The sequence below is a fragment of the Bos indicus genome, chromosome 20, assembly GCF_029378745.1.
Source record: "Bos indicus isolate NIAB-ARS_2022 breed Sahiwal x Tharparkar chromosome 20, NIAB-ARS_B.indTharparkar_mat_pri_1.0, whole genome shotgun sequence".
Taxonomy (NCBI): domain Eukaryota; kingdom Metazoa; phylum Chordata; class Mammalia; order Artiodactyla; family Bovidae; genus Bos; species Bos indicus.
Window position 1 is genome coordinate 36,757,216 of NC_091779.1, and position 23,855 is coordinate 36,781,070.

General features: G+C 37.2%; 1 protein-coding gene across 1 annotated transcript in view; it reads right to left on the minus strand.

Annotated features, from left to right (window-relative positions):
* WDR70 (WD repeat domain 70) overlaps window positions 1-23,855 on the minus strand; it is a 287,174-nt gene that overhangs the window by 157,786 nt on the left and 105,533 nt on the right. The window contains exon 9 of the mRNA XM_019983020.2: window positions 14,527-14,603. Within this exon, the coding sequence (XP_019838579.1) occupies window positions 14,527-14,603 (77 nt within the window). The remainder of the gene's footprint in view (window positions 1-14,526; window positions 14,604-23,855) is intronic.

A 23,855-nucleotide genomic window follows, 5' to 3' on the forward strand; every position in this document is an offset into this window, starting at 1 on the left:
CTATGAGAGGAAGAACTGCTTTATTTATCCACAAAGTTAGCTAAGCCAGAGCACCCAGTGGGTTGTCAATAAATATTTGCCGGCTGATAAACAAAATGATTTTACAAGAACAGAATGGAATTAAGTATGTTCAAAGCTGTGTGTTTGCAAAGGGTATATTTTTCTGTAGAAAAATAAATTATGTAATGGGTTATGAACAAGTATGCTAATCTTTGGCCTATTTGGGACCTATAAGTAAAACTGCCTAAGAAAGATACGGAATGCTAACTACAACATAGTTATGTGATATAAACCAGAAGCTACTCTACTCTTCAGTTATTCTATGTAGAGATAAAGCTATGTAACCACATTTTTGTTGCAGAAAATGTCATCAGTGAGCCTTATTCCCTTCATGAAAACACAGACTGTTATTGTAAGATGTAAGTGACCATATGAAGTGTTGTTAAAAAAGTCTGTTCCTTCTATTTATAGATAACTTAGTACAGCTTTCCAAAAATATCATTTGTTTTATTCAGATTAAGAGAACACAGCCCATTAAGGAAACATGTATCAAAGGGAAGCTTGTAATTAACAATTTATGAGATATTTCTACTTTATAGTCTACTTGATTTTATTACTATTATAAAAACGGAAAAATATTATCAGGAAAAGAATAAACAGTTTTCACTTGGAGCCTTTCTTAAAAGCAGTAACAAAATTTAACGTTTTCCTCAAGACAAGTTTTAGAAGTACCATCACAAGAAAGGATAGTTTATAAGACACAAATAGTTTTACAAGTCATATAAACTTAGAAGTTAAAAAGAAGCAATGGAAAAGGGCAACTCATTATTCACACTTTGTAGCAAAGTGCCTGATAATCTGTGGCCCTAACTTCATCAACTCTGTAAATATGAAACTGAAAAGATGAGATGACAATTTTTTCAAAGTTGGTAATGGATTCAACAGTTTTAACACAATGGAAAACAAGGAATTCAGAAACAGTATACATCTACATTTGCCATGTAGTCACAGAAACTTAGGAGAGAAATGTAAAGGGTAAGATGAAGAGGAAAAATCACTTATTATAGCTAAGACATTCAAAAACTGACATTAAAAACAAAGAAACATTTGAATTTGAATTATGTGTTTCAAGAATGGCAAAAATGCAAGATATGGAAACATCTTTTATTCCCATTCCTGCAACTAAATTCAATTCAACAACTTTCACCATAACAATATTCTTCTTCATAAACAACTACTTCATAAATGGCCAAGAGGGCCACCACACACCATAACAGCATTGGTATATTAGTCATACATACATATCCATTCAGTCACGCATGGAGTAGACCAGCTGTACTGAAGCTACTTTGCCCGGCCCAGAAATCCCTGCAGGAAATTCAAACCACCTTCTATCAAATCCTTGGTTAATCTAGGGATCCCAGTAAACAAGTATACTCATCAACATTTGGAGACAACCACATTCCCTTTAAAACTAAACACAGAAATGAATGAATAAGTATTGTATAAATTGAACTGATATAAGAGACATACTGATGAAATTAATGATGTTTTTCTTATGGATTTTAAGATAAAATACTAAAAAGCATCTTCCACCATTTTTAATCCCTAGATAGAAATTATTGTTCAGCACGTATATTCCCACAGCCAAAACAAGCTGCTGCTAAGTCGCTTCAGTCGTATCCGACTCTGTGCAACCCTATAAACAGCAGCCTACCAGGCTCCCCTGCTACTGATTAACAACTATGAAAAGTGTGCAAATAAAGTAAAACATAAATCTGAACTTCATCTCAGTTTCTCTCAACCTTACTCTTGTTACATATGGCAATATAGTACAAGTGAACAACATTTTGTATAAAAATTACCTAAAATTTAAATGCTTCATTGACTATGCTAAAGCATTTGACTGTATGGATCACAACAAACTGGAAAATTCTTCAAGAGATGGGAATACTAGATTACCTTACCTGTCTCTTGAGAAACCTGTATGCAGGTCAAGAAGCAACAGTTTGAACTAGACATGGAACAATGGACTAGTTCAAAATTGGGAAAGAAGCACTCAAGGCTGTATGCTGTCATCCTTATTTAACTTATACACAGAGTGCATAATGAGAAATGGTGGGCTGGATGAATCACAAGCTGGAATCAAGACTGCCAGAAGAAATATCAACAACCTCAGATATGCAGATGATACCACCCTAATGGTAAGAAGTGAAGAGGAACTAAAGAGTCTCTTGATGAAGGTGAAAGAGAGAGTTTAAAAAGCTGGCTTAAAACTGAACATTCAAAACATGAAGATCATGGCATCCGGTCCCATCACTTCATGACAAATAGATGGGGAAAAAGTAGAAACAATGACAGATTTTATTTTCTTGGGCTCCAAAATCACTGCAGGTGGTAACTGCAGCCACAAAATTAACAGACGCTTGCTCCTTGGAAGAGAAGCTATGACAAACCTAAACAGTGTATTGAAAAGCAGAGACATCAGAACAAAGGTCTGTCTAGTCAAAGCTATGGTTTTCCCAGAAGTCACGTATGGATATAAGAGTTGGACCACAAGAAGGCTAAGCACCAAAAAACTGATGCTTTCCAACTGTGGTGCTGTAGAAGACTCTTGAGAGTTCCTTAGACAGCAAGTCAATCCTATAGGAAATCAACTCTCAATATTCATCAGAAGGACTGAAGCTCCAATACTTTGGCCTCCTGATGTAAAGAGCCAACTCACTGGAAAAGACCCTGATGCTAAGAAAGACTGAGGGTGAGAGGAGAAGGGGACGACGGAGGATGAGATGGTAGAAGGCATCACTGAATTTGAGCGAACTCAGGGAGACAGTGAAGGACAGCCTTGCAAGCTGCAGGGGTGGCAAAGAGTGGGACACAACTTAGCGACTGAACAACAACAACAAAAATCAAGGATAATGTGACATTAAATTTTTGTATAATTCCTAGAGGCATAAGATTAAGTATTATAGTGTAAACACATGACAAAAATATACCTAAGTTGAAAGTACTAGGAAAATTATAATCAAACAAATGCTATTCAAGCAAAGTAGGAGCTTAAAAATTAAAATGTATATAAAATTAAAATGCTAAACTGTATATAACTCTCACCTGTTCAGTAAGTTCAACTCTCTTGGTAATACTTTATTAGCATATTTTCAGTTATAAAACATAAATGATATTATATCTCAACTTAAAAAAAGAATATAAAAGACCAGTTCTACATCTGTTTAATTAATAACACTAAAAAACTGTGCTACAGTTTTTAAATTTTTTTTAATCTGTTTTTTTAAAATAAGGTTTACTAGTGAGTCAAACCACATCATCACTAGTTAGCAGAGTAATAAATACATAATTTATCCATAAAGTCATAGGTAAAATACGAAATTTCTCCTCTGCGTCTAGTGGTAACTATTTAAGATCACCACCCAATTACTTTCAGTCACCATGAAATCAAAAATTATCTGGACTGTTTTTGATGTGTTGCTTTCAAGTAATTAAAAAAAACTGATTAAATAATGCCCTATTTTAGGCTCTTAACAATTTCTAAGGGAAAACTAGTTCTAGAGCCCCAAATACTGCATAGTCCTCAATAACTATCCATTTCGTTTTCCAAATAAGACACATTCCAGGATTTTGAGTTTCACTGTATCACATTTCATGACAGGAACTGAGAACACTGATATTTTCCATTTAAAATAAAATAGATCACAAACAAAAAACAAAAATCCAACCTCAGTCTGTGTAACAAATTAACTCACATAAAATGATGAATGGTGATATTTAGAGGGCAACCACAATCATAAACCCTAATTTAAGTTCAAACCTAATCTTTTAAAGAATGTGTATTCTTAGAAATTCTTAATATTAATAATTATATTAAATTAACAGCAATAACTTTTCATAATTGGGGTTATTAATTAATATATTAATTGATTAATGATTATATTACTAATTAACACATTATTGATAATAAATATTTAAAATGATTAGCTCATTGCAGAGCTATTATCACTATTTTAAAATCTACAGAAGTTTTACCTACTGTGTGCTTCTCAATAGAAATAAAATAGAGTTGAGTAAAAGGAAATTATTTTGAGAGTAATGAATTTGTATGAACCAAATGAATGTATGATAAAATTAAAAGAAGATCTCTATTTTTTTTTCCATTCAAGCCTACAGAAAAAGACTGTCAACAGAAACTAAATCAAACTAACACCAAAATGTGCACATCTCAATTAAGCAGCAGTTTGAAAATAAATTCTCATCACTCTCAGAACTTATAAAGAAAAAGAGATTTAAAATGTGTATGAGTAAATTATGTCTTCTATTATAAGCATATTTCACCAAAATCACCAGCAAGTCTGAGTAAAAATATTTTCAGAATTTAGAGTCTCAGTTCAGTTCAGTTGCTGAGTCGTGTCCAGCTCTTTGTGACCCCATGAATTGCAGCACGCCAGGCCTCCCTGTCCATCACCAACTCCCGGAGTTCAATCAAACTCATGTCCATCGAGTCGGTGATGCCATCCAGTCATCTCATCCTCTGTCGTGCCCTTCTCCTCCTGCCCCCAATCTCTCCCAGCATCAGTCTTTTCCAATGAGTCAACTCTTCTCATGAGGTGGCCAAAGTATTGGAGTTTCAGCTTTAGCATCATTCCTTCCAAAGAACACCCAGGACTGATCTTCTTTAGAATGGACTGGTTGGATCTCCTTGCAGTTCCAAGGGACTCTCAAGGGGGTCTTCTCCAGCATCACAGTTCAAAAGCATCAATTCTTTGGCACTCAGCTTTCTTCACAGTCCAACTCTCACATCCATACATGACCACTGGAAAAACCATAGCATTGACTAGACGGACCTTTGTTGGCAAAGTAATGTCTTTGCTTTTGAATATGCTATCTAGGTTGGTCATAACTTTCCTTCCAAGGAGTAAGCATCTTTTAATTTCATGGCTGCAGTCACCATCTGCAGTGATTTCGGAGCCCAGAAAAATAGTCTGACACTGTTTCCACTGTTTCCCCATTATTTCCCATGAAGTGATGGGACCAGGTGCCATGATCTTCATTTTCTGAATGTTGAGCTTTAAGCCAACTTTTTCACTCTCTTCTTTCACTTTCATCAAGAGGCTTTTTAGTTCCTCTCCACTTTCTGCCATAAGGGTGGTGTCATCTGCATATCTGAGGTTACTGATATTTCTCCCAGCAATCTTGATTCCAGCTTGTGCTTCTTCCAGCCCAGCGTTTCTCAAGATGTACCCTGCATATAAGTTAACTAAGCAGGGTGACAATATACAGCCTTGATGTACTCCTTTTCCTATTTGGAACCAGTCTGTTGGTCCATGTCCAGTTCTAACTGTTGCTTCCTGACCTGCATATAGGTTTCTCAAGAGGCAGGTCAGGTGGTCTGGTATTCCCATCTCTTTCAGAATTTTCCACAGTTTATTGTGATCCACACAGTCAAAGGCTTTGGCGTAGTCAATAAAGCAGAAATAGATGTTTTCCTGGAACTCTCGTGCTTTTTCGATGATCCAGCAGATGTTGGCAATTTGATCTCTGGTTCCTCTGCCTTTTCGAAAACTAGCTTGAAGGTTCTACTTACACCAAAATCCTAACTAATTCAGGGTTGGTTTTTTTTTTTTTTTTGTATTTTGGCTGTGTGATGCAGCCTGTGGGATCTTAGTTTTCTGACCAGAGTTTGAACCCAGGCCCCCTGCATTGGGAGCACGGAGTCTTAAACACTGGACCACCAAGAAAGTTCCTCTAATTAATTTTTTAATGAAGTTATGTTTCATGTAAAATTTCTACTAAATGCTTTAAAATATATAGACATTTTAAATTACACACAGTGAAAATAAAATCAAAGGTATTAATTTTACAAATGCTGGTAGCTGTTCAAAAAAAGTTTAAAAAGCATTAGATAGAAGGATCAAAGAATTTAATCAGGTAAAAACAAAGTCAGATGGTGTAGACACAAGATCTAAATGGTTTAAGATCTTGAACCATTATGAGGAGTAACTAACATAAAATGTTAGCTTCAGGTGTACAACATAATGATTCAATATTTGTATATATTGCAAAGTGATCACCACAATAACTCCAGTTAACATCTGAAAACAATATTATTTTGTTTCTATAAGGGGGTCACCAAAAAAGAACCAATAGGAATATAAACACCACCTTACTTATTTCGCAGCATGGACAATACAAAACTCTGCCCAGAATCAGAAAGTAAGCAAGAAAAAGTCTCCTAGTAGCCACAGATGGCAAAAATTAATGTGCTTAAAAGATAAAACTCATATGTTACACCAACTGCTTGTTCCTTCTACGCAAATTCTAAAAAGCTACCCCAGCACCAGCACACAGCTTAACAGAAGCAAGAAACTGAGGTACTTGGATCACCATACCAACATTAGCGAGAATAACAATGTAATAGAAAGGGGAAATTAACAAAGTAAAAATAGCAGTCAAAGAACTCAAAAAGCTATAAAATAGGCCTGCAGGTACCAAGACTTTTCTAACTCATATTATATACCATGATGTAGCATCTTATAGATTATGAAGATGTTAACACTTATGCATTCATAAGTGTTTTAAATATAATTCATAAAGAAAGCTAATGTATTTTTTACGTTTCCAAAAAAAATTTAAATAGAAAAAAACTCTTTGAATTACAGAAAAGTTTAATTTTCTGAGATCCATTTATATAAATCATCATTCTTTGGAAAACTATTATTATATTTATGTTATTGAGGATAAAAATAAAGTCAAATATGCCTAGCAGCCTTCCAGCAAAAGCCTGTAAAATTCAGGGGTATATTACCAGCTCAAGGTTATGATGAGTGGTAGAGTACTAATGTTCCTCTTGGTCTGGAAAGTGCATGCTCTTTCTATTATGCCTTGCCAAAATTGACTACAAAAATTTAATTGGTAAAGTGCCTCATTACAAGCTGCAACCAAATTTTAAAAATAATTATAATTTACTGAATCCTACTGTAAAAATCATTTACTAGTGGCAATCTTCTTTCCCAAAGTCTATTCCTGGGAACATTATGCCCAGATTGTAACAGGTGTTGTTGGCTGTAGGAGAGAGAGGGAGTTGCACCACTATGTCTAAAAAAATGCTGGTTTCTTTGTTAGTGCATTTCTCAGGGTCTTTACCAGTATTTTTATCTTGAAAAGCTTGAAAGCTACAAAAAAGTTAAAAGTAGTACAATAAACATCCATATACCTTTTCCAACAACATTCATTTTGTCATATCTATATTCTCAATCTCTCTCTTATATACATATATATATGTGTATATATATATATACACATTCATATATACATACACACACACACATACAAATATACACAAATACACTATTTCTGCTATACCATTTAAAAGTAAGTTGCATATCTCAAGACACAAGGCATCTAAATTCATCAGCTGGTATCTTCTAAGAACAAAGATATTCTTCTAAATAATCATGATTTTATGTAACATGAAGCAATAATATCATCTGTATCAGTTAACAACCAATATATATAAGAAAACATTCTCATTTTATTGATGATATATAATAAAACATTTTCAAAATTTAATGACTTAAAACAGCAGGCATACCAAGCAATATTGAGAAAAAAGAACAAGGTTGGAGGTATAAGTCTTTCAGACTTCAAACAATACTATAAAGCTGCAGTGTGGTACTGGCAGGAAACAGACATATAGATTGAGGGAACTGAAGAGAGAGCCCAGAAATAAACTCATGCCTACAGTCAATTAATTGTCAACAAAGGAGGCAAGAATATACAATGGAGAAAAGACCACCTCTTCAGTAAGCGGTATTGGAAAAGCTGGACAATTGCATGTAAGTCAATGAAGTTACAATACTCACTCACACCATACATAAAAATAAACTCAAAATGGCTTAAAGACTTAAATATAAGACAAGACACCATAGAACTCCTAAAAAGGAACATAGGCAAAGCATCCTCTGACATAAATTGTACCACCGTTTTCTTAGGTCAGTCCCCCAAGGCAAAAGAAGTAAAATCAATAATAAATAAGTGGGACTTAATTAAACTTATAAGCTTTTGCACAGCAAAGAAAACCATAAACAAAATGAAAAGACAACCTATAGACAGGAAGAAAATATTTGCAAATGATGGAACCAACAAAGTCTTAATTTCCAAAACTTACAGAGTTCATACAGCTCAGTATTAAACAAACAAAAAACAAATCAAAAAGTGGTAGTAAACCTAAATGTAGACATTTCTCCAAAGAAGACATAGAGATGGCCAATAGGCACATGAAAAGATATTCACCATCGTTAATTATTCAGTTCAGTTCAGTTCAGTCACTCAGTCGTGTCTGACTCTTTGCGACCCCATGAATCGCAGCACGCCAGGCCTTCCTGTCCATCACCAACTCCCGGAGTCCACCCAAACCCATGTCCATTGAGTCGGTGATGCCATCCAACTATCGCATCCTCTGCCGTCCCCTTCTCCTCCTGCCCCCAATCCCTCCCAGCATCAGGGTCTTTCAAATGAGTCAGCTCTTCGCATCAGGTGGCCAAAGTATTGGAGTTTCAGCTTCAGCATCAGTCCTTTCAATGAATACCCAGGACTGATCTCCTTTAGGATAGACTGGTTGGATCTCCTTGCAGTCCAAGGGACTCTCAAGAGTCTTCTCCAACACCACAGTTCAAAAGCATCAATTCTTCGGTGCTCAGTTTTCTTTATAGTCCAACTCTCACATCCATACATGACCACTGGAAAAACCATACCCTTGACTAGATGAACCTTTGTTGGCAAAGTAATGTCTCTGCTTTTTAATATGCTGTCTATGTTGATCATAACTTTCCTTCCAAGGAGTAAGCATCTTTTAATTTCATGGCTGCAATCACCATCTACAGTGATTTTGAAGCCCAGAAAAATAAACTCAGCCACTGTTTCCACTGTTTCCCCATCTATTTGCCACGAAGTGATGGGACCAGATGCCATGATCTTAGTTTTCTGAATGTTAGAGAAACGCAAATCAAAACTACTATGAGATACTACCTCATGTCGGTCAGAATAGACATCATCAATAAGTCTAAAAGTAATAAATGCTGGAGACGGTGTGGAGAAAAGGAAACCCTCCTACACTGTTGGTGGGAATGTAAACTGGTGCAGTCACTATGGAAAACAACATGGATGTTCCTTAAAAAAACTAAAAATAGAGTCATCAAATGATCCAACAATCCCATTTCTGGAATAAATCCAAAGAAGACTCTAACTTGAAAAATTACACGTACCCCAATGTCACAGCAGCACTGTTTACAATAGCCAAGACATGGCAGCAACATAAGTATCCATTGATATATGAATGGATAAAGAAGATATGGTATATATACACAATGGAATATGCTGCTGCTGCTGCTAAGTCACTTCAGTCGTGTCTGACTCTATGTGACCCCATAGACGGTAGCCCACCAGGCTCCACCATCCCTGGGATTCTCCAGGCAAGAACACTGGAGTGGGTTGCCATTTCCTTCTCCAATGCAGGAAAGTGAAGAGTGAAAGTGAAGTCACTCAGTCATGTCCAACTCTTAGCAACTCCATGGGCTGCAGCCTTCCAGGCTCCTCAGTCCATGGGATTTTCCAGGCAAGAGTACTGGAGTGGGTTGCCATTGCCTTCTCTGCAGTGGAATATGACTCAGCCATTAAAAAAGAACAAAATAATGCCATTTGCAGTATTAATAACATGGACAGATTTAGAGATTATCATACTAGGTCAAGTAAATCAAACAGAGAAAGACAAATATCATGTGATGTCCCTTACATGTGGAATCTAAAAATGATACAAATGAACTTATTTACAAAACAGAAAAAGGGACTTCCATGGTGGTCCAGTGGCTAAGACTCAGTGCTCCCAATGAAGGGGGTCCAGGTTCCATTCCTGATCAGGGAACTAAATCCCACATGCTGTGACTAAAGATCCCACTGAGGTGCAGCCAAATTTAATAAACAAAATTAAAAAAAAAAAAACAGACCCACAGATGTGGAAAACAAAGGTATGGTTACCAAAGAGGAAAGGGGAGGATAAGGAGGGATAAATTGGGAGTTTCGGATTAGCAGATACAAACTACTACATAAAAGACAGATAAACAACAAGTTCCTACTATTTAGCATAGGAAATCATATTTAATATCTTGTGATAAACTGTACCAGAAAAGAATCTGAAAAAGAGCATACACACACACACACACACACATACATACATGTATAACTGAATCACTTTGATGTACATCAGAAACTAACACAACATTGTGTATCAACTGTATTTCAAAAAAACAGATAAGCAGAGTTTCTGAAAGTTAAAGAAAAAGCAACAGTAGACATGTATGACTGTTTATGCGTCTACCAGTTTAGAGGGGTGGTTCTGTCCTACCTGAGTTACCTCATGTGTCTGTGATCAGTTCTGCTAATCTAGGTTGGGGTCTCTCACAAATCTGGGGCTTGGCTGACTGTAAGCTGATCTAGGATAGCCTCAGCTGGGACACCTCAACTTGCCTCCACCAGATCCTTCATCCTCCAGTAGGGTAAGAGCTTGATCAGACAGCAATGCCATGGTTTCAGGCGAGTGCAAGTGTAAAGTACTCTTAAGAAGCCTATACTTAGATATGGAGATAACAAATCACAACAGATTTGAACAAATTCCTCTGTGATACAAAGTCCTGAGTAAGCAATGGAAAACTTGCAAGGTGGAAACATCTGATTCATTGCTGAGCTGCAACTTGCTTAATACGAATTCTGTACACTTTCATTGCTTGTATTCTCACTCTGTACACTACTACAACTCCAATTATAAAACGCTCCCCTATCAGATTATATAAATTCACAAAGAGAAATGACTTCCTCTGGATAAGTAAAGCATTTTCATCTTCATTACCATCTGGTTTTTGTTAACATTTACTTCCAAGCATAATGTAGTAAGCTCTGCTTTATTGTCTGTGTTTCATTCCGGTAAACTTGGGAAAACCGAAAAGACTGCCATATTACTCTATTTCATTTCTAAATGAAATCCCAGAACACGATCCTGGGATCATGTTTCACACTGAAACTCATAAAACTCAGAAGTAAAAGCACTAGCATTTCCAACTCACATTCAGAAGAAACATCCATAATTTAATTTGGTGTATGAGGCCAGAACAAAATACTGAGTGCCCCCTTGGAATAGTTTCTCAAAAATGCTGATGCCTCACTCCTACTGGATCTAAACATATTTATAACTTGTGCTTCTTATGTGAATGGCTGGGACTGGCTCGCCAGGGCTCCCCATCCTCCTACACTGCTGACAGCCACAGCCTGGCAAACATTCACTGTGTGCCCACACTAAATACGTAAAACTGTGACAGCACACAGGTGCTGAGGTGGATAACTGTATCGAGAGGCTCTCTACACCATGGCTATACTATCCATAAAGGTATTCTCCCAGATGCCCAAAATGAGAAGGAAGGAGAAATAAAAGGTGAATGGGGAAAAGGGAGGAGAAGAGGATATTACTGATATGAGCTCAGTGAAGTCTGATGAAATGATCCTAGTTTAAATCCTAAATAATCCTTAATGAAAGAGAGTGAAGCTTGAAAGATGTGCAGTTGATATTTTATCTCTTTGTCCTGCTCACAATATGGGGCTTCCCCAGTAGCTCAGAGGTAAAGAATCTGCTTGCAGTGTAGCAGAAGCAAGAGTCACAGGTTCGCTCCCTGGGTCGGGAAGATCCCCTGAAGGAAAGCATGGTAACCCACTCTAGTATTTTTGCCAGGAAAATCCCACTGACAGAACAGCCTGGCGTTAAAACATTCCTATTGATTTTGACTTTCAATAATGTTATGGTACAGATGTCATACTCTTCGATGACTTCCCTTGTGACTACATTAAAATATTAGCCCATTATACCTTAGCCTCAACACCTTATATGGTGTAGAATCTGCCTTCCTCTCCAAATTCAATTCATATCATTCTCACCTTTCCTAACAACCAACAAAATGTCAGTCCAACCGGACTTTCTGTCCCCCAAATATGCTGTATTACATTCTCTTCTTAAGGTCTTGAAATATGCTGCTATTTTGGGCTGAAAAGCTCTTTTCCCTCAGGATGCCTTATGTGCACGGTATCTCAACTAAAAAAATATCACCTCTTCCAAGGCTTTCTCCACGTATTTTACACCCTTCTATTCTCTGTCCTTTTGCTTTATTTTTTATTCTTCACAGTTATTACTATGTAAAACAATATTAACTTACTAGCATATCTATACCGTGTCTGCCTCCCAGCACTCACCTCCACTGAATGGGAGTCCTGTGAAGGCAGAGACCCGGGTCACGCAGGGTCCCGGACACACAGTGCACACACGACACTTGCTGACTGATTCAGGGATCTGGACTCATCTCCTGCAGCTTACTCCGCTGCTAATTACTATCCTCAAGCACCAAGGAGAAGGCGATCTAACTGAAAACCATCTGAATGTATTAGTGACAGGTTTCTCTAAAAAGTAGTAAAGAATCTGTATAATTGGAGGTCCCTAAGGGTAAAGCCCACTTATCCTTGTATACAGCTTTTTTGACAAAGAAAGCCCAATTTGTACAGTGTAAAAAGAAATTGGAGCACATTTTCAAATGTAAAATATACCGGTAAATCACTGACTTGGGCAGGGGACGAAAGAATTGTTCTTCCAACGAATGAGACAAACTACATTTTACACCCAGTATAATAATGTCATGCCCTAGAACTTTACCCAAACCATGTAGAGGATAAAACAAAGTTAAATAGGTTTCAGGTTTCTTTACACCCTATTCAAAATCATTTAAAGGTTTATTGTGAATTGCTGGCCTCAGAACATATAACATTCAAAGTTTCTCAAACTGTGTTGATCATGGATGTCTTTCTTCAGATGAGTAATTTATGTATACTCAAAATCCATTTGGGGAAAGCTTCTGTAGCCCTCATAAAAATTACTGTGTTAGCAACTATTAGAGCCACCACTCAGCCTCATCCTTAATAGTTCTGAGAACAAGATGTCTTCTGTTTTTCCAACGGCTTTTATTCAGCTCAAGTTTTTAACCAGAGTAGCTTAGATCTTCTGTTTTTTTATTTTCTTCCAACATTAACATAAATCTACATATTTTCTTTTCTTACTATACTGTATAAAGTCTCTAAATAGTTATAGGAATCTCTGTCTTGCTTCCTATTTAAATGCAAAGTATACACCAATGTATAATAAAATATTTACTTTAAATTTTGGTAAACAGCTTTTATCAGTCTTCAGTAATTTCTTCCTATTCCTAGAACTTTTACTGGCAAAGATTACTAAATCCTATCAAATCTCAATTTTATTATATAACAAAATCATATGATTCTTCATCTTTAATTTTTTTAAATATTGAATTATATTGAAAATTTCTTAATGGTAAAATTTCCTAATTGTAAAATATCCTTGGATTCCTAGGATAAACCTTACTGGGCCATGGAACACTATTAATTCAGATTAGCTGCTATATTTGTTTTCCTAAAGCTAAAGTAAAAAATATGACTATAAACACATATAATTTAAGTATTTGGAAAGATAGTAAGACAAAGATAAAAGAAAAAACTATATAATTCTATTTACCATAAATTTTAACCAAATGTACTATCCTGTTTCAGTCATATTCTGTATAGTCTCAATTTTTAGTTCATTTTAGATCAACTTATTTTCTAAACTGCACAATGAATGCAAAATTATATCTTTTGTCTATTATTTTAAAGATTAACTCTAGGAAACATAAAATATCAAAGAATATGAATAGCAGTTGTGAAAGGCAATGAAGTAAATTACAAATATCAGAAAATAAAAGGATGAAAAACAAAATAACCTAAAAACAAAGACATTCTTTTTTATCTAAAATATAATAGTGTTTCACCTAAATAACACCATATAAATGTTTTTATTTTAAAGATTTTTTCACTGCAATTTTCTCTGTAGTATTACAAATAACTCATTCTTATAAATTACTCAATACTAAAAATGAACCATACAACATAACAATATAGGAAAAAGCTGTTCAAATATTCCCTGTAATTTTCTTGAATCCTAAGCCAACAAATATAATTCAAAAGAATCTTAATAACCATTTAATCAATTTTTTCAGTTATTACTACCAAAAAACCATCATTTAAGCAACAAATTTATATAAGCTATTAGATTCAGATGGAAATCAGCCTTTACTATAAAAAGTAACAAACATTAGAGTCATTTGAGTCCACTTAATAGCATCAATCTGATCCACTGTGCTCCCTAATAAACTCTACTGGAATTCATACCAACTCTCATTTTTACAGCTTTCATACTTATTTAAGCAAACCTTGTATGTCAGCTGAATTCAAAGCAAAGTTGAGAACAAGAACATATAAACATAAGGATTCTTAATATCCCATCTCTTACTTTACTGGCAAAACTACTACAATACAAATGTTAAAGAAAATACTGAAATACAAAAATGTATCAGATGAATCATCAACAATACTCACGCATCATTTGAGCAAGTCATAAATTCTCCCTTTATTTTGGGATGCCATGACCCAGTATGAAGCATTGCTGTGTGACCCTTAAAAAAAAAATACAAAAAAGGGGAAAAAATCCTTAAAAAATGTAAAAATAAACAAACTGACCAAAAGTTGACATATTCTGCTTAAAAGTAACACTTTTTAGTCCTCTCCAAGGCACACTATTTTAATTACAAACTGATATTATTTTCAGTTTTATTTCATAATGTTTTGTTTATTTCATTTTGTTTATTTTCATTTTAATTCACCATGTAACCCCTTCTGCCCAGGATTCAGTACAGTGCTTATATATAACAGATGCTTAGAAAGAAAGGAAAGAGAGGGGAAAATGACAGCTTCTTTTTAGGAAAGAAGCAAAAAGAAAATTCACAACAAGAAAGACAATGGGAAAAAGTCAGTGGGAAAGAATTAAGGAGAATAGGAAGTATTAAAGGTAAACAAGACAAAAGCAAGAGGATGGGGTGGGGTGGGAAATTCCCACTTCTTTAAAATGTGTATGTGAAAAAAGAAAAAGCATCTTTAAAATGATTCAGGAAGATTAGCCCAACTAAGCATGGAGCATGATATAAAAACACTGTAAATAAAACAATGTGATGTTGGTATAAAAACTGACATTCTTACAAAATCCATCACAGAATATATATTTCAAACACAAAACACACATACGTGCACTCACACATTTCCCTCCTTAGGTAGCAAAGTTAGAGCGGTCTCATACAATAATTCAGGTTCAGTTCTGGATGGATGAAACTGGAACCTATTATACACAGTGAAGTAAGCCAGAAAGAAAAACACCAATACAATATACTAACGCATATATATGGAATTTAGAAAGATGGAAACAATAACCCTGTGTACGAGACAGCAAAAGAGACACCGATGTATAGATCAGTCTTATGGACTCTGTGGGAGAGGGAGAGGGTGGGGAGATTTGGGAAAATAGCATTGAAACATGTATAATATCATGTTTGAAACGAGTCACCAGTCCAGGTTCCATGCAGGGTACTGGATGCTTGGGGCTGGTGCACTGGGACGACCCAGAGGGAGGGGAGGGGAGGGAGGAGGGTGGAGGGTTCAGGACGGGGAACACGGGTATACCTGTGGCGGATTCATTTCGATATTTGGCAAAACTAATACAATTATGTAAAGTTTAAAAATAAAATAAAATTTAAAAAAATAATAAATAAAGCTAATAACATGATCCAGAAAAAAAAAAAAATAATAATAATTCAGGTTCAAATGGGGCAGAAAAGAGCCTAATACTTTTTAGTGTAATAATTGCAAGGCCTCTTATTCTGAAAGGGTCCAAAACAAAGCTAAATTCAAACCAGTAAAATGTGCATATCTAAATGACTTAGAAGGAAAATAACTGTACCTCTCTGGAAACACTGAACTAGAACTGGAGTACCCACACATGGGCCTGGAGATCATCTCTAGTTCAAACCTCAATAATATCTGGCCAACTCCTGACTTTCTGCTCATGTCAACAAGGTACAAATAGCGACCAGGGATCTGGATCTCGTCCTGCAGTAGGAAAAAAAGGACTGAAGAAGTGAGGGACTAGCTAGAAAGTTTGAGATTCCACTTTCCCTTTCTCAGCTGAATATATATATAGTCTACTATCAACTTTGATATTTCCATGTAAGAGGCATTTCAAACATAACAGGTTCAACAAAGTAATCTTGATACTTTTTTTTTATTTTAATATTTTTTTTGTTTTGATTTTTTTTCTGTAGTGCAATGTATTTTATTCATTTTTTTTTTTTACTTTACAATATAAAAAAAACTTTTTCTTTTATATTGGAGTAGAGCTGGTTAACAATGCTGTGATAGTTGCAGGTGAATAGGAAAGGGATCCAGCCATACATATACATATATCCATTCTCCCCTAAAATCTCCTCTCATCCAGGCTGTTACATAGCATTGGGCAGAGTCTTGATTCTTATTGCCCACTTCATTTGCAATAAACTTCTTTCCTAGTTGCTAAAGCTACAAGCTTGGAAAGAAATGCCCGACTCTTTGCCACCCCATGGACTGTAGTCCACCAGGCTCCTCTGTCTACAGAATTCCCCTGGCAAGAATACTGGAGAGGGTTGCCACTTCCTTCTTCAGAGGATCTTCCCAACCCAGGAATCAAACACGGGTCTCCCACATTGCAAACAGATTCTTTACCATCTGAGCCACCAGGGAAGCCACAAACTGGGAAGTAATCCTTAAATAGTCCAATAACCATAACCCCTAAACCCTCCTCTCTATATACACCCAGATCCAATCCACTAGCTAGTCCTGTCAGTTCAGCCCCAAACACATCTCAAATCTATCCACTTTTTTCCTTTTCCACTACTACAACTCTTATATGAACCAATATGTCTCTACATCAGTTATTATGCAGTATGATAGACCTGTTACTAGTCTTTCTACTTTTACTCTTGTCTAATGTGCTCCACAAAACAATCAATACAGTCCTTTAAAAATATGTTTTTTAAACTGCCACTGCTTTTTATCCTCCACTGGCTTTTCAACCTCTTTACATAGTGTACAATAACTGACATTTTCCACCCCAGCTTTCTTTACACCTTCACTTACTTTGTGCTCCTTCTTGCCAGAACTCACTACACCTCACTGGTCTTTCATTTCCTCTGATACATGAAGCTCTTTCCCCACAGCAGAGCCTTTAAACCTGCTTTTCTGTCCACTAGAAAGCTCTTTTTCTGCTTCTACGTGACTGGCTTCTCCTCACTCTTTCAATCTCAGTTTACATGCCACTTATACAAGTAAGTACTGTCTGGCCCTCTAGCTAAGTGAGTATGGCTCGCTCCACTCTTCTCGACCAGACTACCTGTCCATTTCCTTGATAACACTCACCATAATTTGTAATGCTATATCTATTAACTTCTTGATTCTTGACACTGTGTTAATGTTTTACATATTCAAAAAATAAGGATGGAAGAAATCTAAAGCAAAATAAACAGAAACAAGTGAACACCACTGCATTTCAAATGAATAACAAATACACTGAAAAGACAAAAAGAAGGTAATAACCCAAGAAACTATAAACCCTGTAGTGGGTTGAATGGTGCCCCCCCCAAAAAATATATGTCTACATCCTAATAGCTGGAACCTGTGAATGGACCTTATTTGGAAAAATAACACTTTCAGATATAATTAAGAATCTCTGGATTGTCTGGGTCAGCCCTAAATCTGGTAAAAAGTATCCTCAAGTATCCTTATAAGACACAGAAAGAAGAGAAGAAACAAAGAGGAGAAGATGGAAGCAGAGACTGCAGTTTCACAGCCACATGCCAAGGAATGCCTAGAGTCACCAGAGGCTAAAAAAGGCAAGAAACAATTCTCCCAAAGCCACTGGAGGGAACGTGGCCATCCAATACCTTGATTTCAGGCTTCTGGCCTTCAAAATTTTTAAAGAACAAATTTCTACTGTTTTAAGCGAGCAACTGTGTGGTAATCTGTTACAGTAGTCCTTGCTGTTGTTGTTTTAGTTGTTAAGTTGTGTCCGACTCTTTGTGATCCCATAGACTGTAGCTTGCCAGGCTCCTCTATCCGTGGGATTTTCTAGGCAAGAATACTGGAATGGGTTGCCATTTCCTTCTCTGGGTGATCTTTCAAACCCAGGAATGGAACCGGGGTCTCCTGCATTGGCAGGCAGATTCTTTACCACTGAGCCACCAGGTGTGATCACAATGGTGTGATCACTCATCTAGAGACAGACATCCTGGAATGCAAAGTCAAGTGGGCCTTAGGAAGCATCACTACTAACAAAGCTAGTGGAGATGATGGAATTCCAGTTGAGCTATTTCAAATCCTGAATGATGATGCTGTGAAAGTGCTGCACTCAACATGCCAGCAAATTTGGAAAACTCAGCAGTGGCCACAGGGCTGGAAAAGGTCAGTTTTCATTCCAATCCCAAAGAAAGGCAATGCCAAAGAGTGCTCAAACTACCACACAATTGCACTCATCTCACACGCTAGCAAAGTAATGCTCAAAATTCTTCAAGCAAGGCTTCAACAGTATGTGAACCATGAACTTCCAGATGTTCAAGCTGAATACAGAAAAGGCAGAGGAACCAAAGATCAAATTGCCAGCATTCATTGGATCATTGAAACAGCAAGAGAGTTCCAGAAAAACATCTACTTCTGCTTCACTGACTATGCCAAAGCCTTTGACTGTGTGGATCACAACAAACTGTGGAAAATTCTGAAAGGGATGGGAATACCAGACCACCTGACCTGCCTCCTGAGAAATCTGTATACAGGTCAAGAAGCAACAGTTAGAACTGGACATGAAACAACAGACTGGTTCCAAATCCAAAGGAGTACGTCAAGGCTATATATTGTCACCCTGCTTATTTAACTTATATGCAGAGTACATCATGCAAAATGCCAGGCTGGATGAAGACAAGCTGGAATCAGGATTGCTGGGAGAAGTATCAATAACCTCAGATATGCAGATGACACCACTCTTATGGCAGAAAGTGAAGAAGAACTAAAGAGCCTCTTAATGAAAGTGAAAGAGGAGAGTGAAAAAGCTGGCTTAAAACTCAACATTCAGAAAACTAAGATCATGGCATCTGGTCCCATCATTTCATGGCAAATAGATGGGAAAACAATGGAAACGGTGAGAAACTAGTTTTGGGGGCTCCAAAATCACTACAGATGGTGACTGCAGCCATGAAATTAAAAGATGTTTGCTCCTTGGAAGAAAAATTATGACCAACCTAGACAGCATATTAAAAAGCAGAGACATTACTTTGCCAACGAAGGTCCGTCTAGTCAAAGCTATGGTTTTCCAGTAGTCATGTACGGATGAGAGAGTTGGACTATAAAGAAAGCTGAGTGCTGAAGAATTGCTTTTGAACTATGGTGCTAGAGAAGACTCTTCAGAGTCCCTTGGAGTGCAAGGAGATCAAACCAGTGAATCCTAAAGGAAATCAGCCCTGAATATTCATTGGAAGGACTGATGCTGAAGCTGTAATACTTTGGCCACCTGAAGCAAAGAACTGAGTCACTGGAAAAGACCAATGTTGGGAAAGATTGAAGGAGGGAGGAGAAGCGGATGACAGAGGATGAGATGGTTGGATAGCATCACCAACTTGACAGGCATGAGTTTGAGTCAGCTCCGGGAGTTGGTGATGGACAGGGAAGCCTGGCGTGCTGCAGTCCATAGGGTTGCAAAGAGTCGGAAACAACTGAGTGACTGAACTGACTGAGCCACCAGGGAAGCCCTACAGTATTGCGGTGTACATGCATGCTAAGTCGCCTTCAGTCATGTCTGACTCTTCGCAACCCGACTGGCTGTAGCCTACCAGGCTCCTCTGTTCATGAGATTCTCCAGGTAAGAATACTGGAGTGGGTTGCCATGCCCTCCTTCAGGGAATCTTCCCAACCCAGGGATTGAACTCGTGTCTGCCTGCATCTCCTGCATTGCAGGTGGATTCTTTACTCACTGAGCCACCTGGGAAGCCCACAGCAGTCCCAGAAAACTACTAATACATACTCAGTCTCAAGACCAAAAGAACTGCAAATGAGTACTGCATTCCAGTTAATATATTTGTTCCTTTTTTGCAAATGGTATGCATTAACAATTCTAAAACTGCTTTCAATATAAATGAAGATTTAAGCAAATGAGGAAATATGTTGGAGATAACAGGAGTTGAGTTTCTAGCTGTTGGAGAAGGAAGTTACTAAAGTGCAAAAAGGGGAAGATTAGAATGAACTCTGTGGTGTTTGAATGAAACTGGGGATATCAATACAAACTCATGGTTTTTAATAGGTAAATGTAAATACAGGGGTAAATGTACATTTCTAAATTATTCTCTCACTTTACATGATGGAAATATCTAGAAACAATAACATCTCAGCAAACCTAGTGAAGAGATCCTGGTTGCCAAATATTCTCCCCTAAAGGAACCAGGGCTCCTTGGAGAAATGATTCTTTCTGGGGCTGAGGTAGGAAAAGTACAAGATGAATACAAAATATTTGGTTATCTTAAAAAAATAAGAGAGTGTTGCAAACATGATGAGGATATGCTAAAAAGATAAAATGCAAATTGGAGGGGCCTTTCACAAGTTAAACCTGGGACAATTAGGGTATCAAAATAAATAATGAAAATAATGATTGTAAACCATTGTCTAAGAACCTTTGAAAGCATATTAATAAAGAAATAAATAAGAGAAAGTTCTTCCTTACAGAATGCTGATTAATAAATATAAGATAAATGATAGAAAAATTTTTGCACAATTTTGCAATCATCAGAGTAATATTCAATAACTGATTCAAACAAAACCATCAATGGACTCTAAAACCAATGGAGGAAAGTCTGATAATGAACAGGATAATGCCATGGTCTCAAGATTTCCCTGCAAATTACATAGCAATTACAAAAAGGTAATAGCAACTTTGTACTAAAAAAATTTGGTAGGTATAAGGTACTTTCTGATATGAAGAAGCAAGGAGAGTAAAATATTATTTTGGGGTAAGTCCTTCTAGAAATGCATACCCTGACTCTAATTATGAGGAAAAACAGACAAAACTGAATTTTACATTTTACAAAATAATGTGGGTTGTAGTCTTCAAAAAAAATCAAAGTAAAAGAAGTTGGCGGGGTGGGGAGGTATAGGAACTACTCCCAATTAAAGGAGACAAAGGGTATGAGGATCAAACTGGTGAGAAAATAATTATGAAGGAGATCATGGAGCTAACTGATGAAACTATTGATTATGGATTAAATAACAGTATTTTATCAATATTAAATTCATGATTATATAAGAAGATGAAACGTTATTAGGAAAACCAAACTAAAGAATTAAGAACAAAGGAGCATGATGTTTGCAACTTATTTTCAAAAGTTGGGTGAAATTAAACACACATACATAATTTTTATGTATGTGTATATGCATATATGCCTGAGTGCCTGGGGGATGTATAAGTAGGGAGGAAGAAGGGAGAGAGAGGAGAAGGAGGGACAGTGTTTGTGTTAGTTATGGGAGAAAGGGAGGAAGAGATGGGGGGATAAAGCAGTGGGACAAAATGTCAGCAATTGGTGATTCTGAAAAAAAGAGTATAAAGCAGCTCTGTGTACTATATTTTACAACTTTTCTGTAAATTTGAAATTACACCAAAATAAATACTTGAAAAAATATATATGTTCTGGCTGCTCTCTGAAAAGTCTGTTGCAAAAACAAAAGAGGAATATTGGCTTCCCTGGCCCTACACCAGGGAAAAGCCAGTAACAAAGAGGCACCGCGCCTCCTCCCTGGACCCCAGAGCAGCAGAGACAGCAGCCCCAGTGAGGTGGAACACTTGACGTTCCTGCCTCTACCAGGCTAACGTTAGCGACTAAGCCGATCCCTCACCTAAGGCTTCTCACCACACAGCAGCATCTGTAGGACAGAACGTTCCTGATAGTCTGTGCTTTACATTGGGATTAATGCCAGCATGGAGTAGCAGCACTCCCTTTCCCACCAACTCACAGACACAGCTGCTGTGTCCCACTGCTGTGTTCCCACTCCAGCTTTGCCCAGAGGCATACCCAGTTACAGGAACTACTACACAACATAAAAAGAGTAAGCTTCTGGTTTTCCAGCAAGAACATCAGAACAATAAACCTCTGACAACAGAGGGCAAAGGGGAAATTAAGGGCTTAAGAAGAAAGCTAGGACAAAAATATCATTTAAATCTGTATAAACAGTACTGAGCTCACTGCTGAGGTGAGCTCATATGTGTAATATGTGAAACCTGTCAGAAGCAACTTAAGAAAAGCACTGAGATCTCAAAACACCGCAGACTACCACCGAGGTTCCACATCATCTCCTGGGTAACATGCACACGAGACAAACCAGAATAGCATACAAAGGCATAAAGACTTTGGAAATTAAACTTACATCGGAAGTAAAAACAGCTAACATAAGGCAGGTCAGGACGTACAGTCTAAAACTAATCAGGTTGACTGTCAGCTAAAAAGAAACCACATATTCACAAAAGCAAAAAAAAAAAAACTTCTAGCATTCTCCAGAAGTTTTAGACAGGAGCCTGCATCTCATAACACAATATTCAAAGTGTCAAGAATACAATCCAAAATTAAACATATAAAAAAATCAGGAAAACCTAACGAGCCCTCAAGGAATAAGATATGCTAAGTCACTTCAGTCGTGTCTGACTCTTTGAGACCCTTTGGACTGTAGCCCTCCAGGCTCTTCTGTCCCTAGGGTTACTCCAGGCAAGAACACTGGTGTGGGCTGCCATGCTCCCTCCAGGGTATCTTCCCGACCCAGGGATCACACCCATGTCACTTATGTCTCCTGAACTGGCAGGCAAGTTCTTTACCACTAGTGTCACCTGGGAAGCCCCAGGAAGTAAGATGAAAGATGCCAACCACAAGATGACCTAAAAGTCGGAATTCTCAGAAAAATACTTTAAATCAGTGTTTACAATCATGATACAAAAAGGGAAAGCAGACAGTTTTGAAACAAAGGCAAAGACAGACATGCTCAGCAAAGAAAAACTAACTACTTTTTCAGAATGGAAATTTGTACTGAAAAACATCATAATGGAAGTTAAAATTCACTAGAGGGGCTTAACAGTAGAATGGATACATTAGAGGACACAGTCAGTGAACTTGAAGACAGATAATTCAATTCAAACAATAGAAGAAAAAAAAATAGGGAGAAAATGAGCAGAATCATAAAGATGTTTGCTGCTGCTGCTGCTAAGTCACTTTAGTCGTGTCCGACTCTGTGTGACCCCAGAGACGGCAGCCCACCAGGCTCCCCCGTCCCTGGGATTCTCCAGGCAAGAACACTGGAGTGGGTTGCCATTTCCTTCTCCAATTCATGAAAGTGAAAAGTGAAAGGGACGTCGCTCAGTCGTGTCCGACTCTTAGCGACCCCATGGACTGCAGCCTACCAGGCTCCTCCACCCATGGGATGCTGGAATGGGGTGCCTTTGCCTTCTCCAAAAGAAGTTTGAGACTATATAAAAAGATTTAGTATTCCTGTTATATAAGACTCTTAGATGCAGAAAAATATTTGAAGAAATAATGCCTAAAAATTTCCAAAGTGTGGTGAAAAAAAGTAAACATACAGATTTAAGAATCCCAGTGAAAACCAAACAAAATGAACTAACAACAAAAATTTTTAATGAAGGAGCCAAGATGGCGGAGGAGTAGGACGGGGAGAACACTTTCTCCTCCACAAATTCATCAAAAGAGCATTTAAACGTCGAGTAAATTCCACAAAACAACTTCTGAATGCCGGCAGAGGACATCAGGCACCCA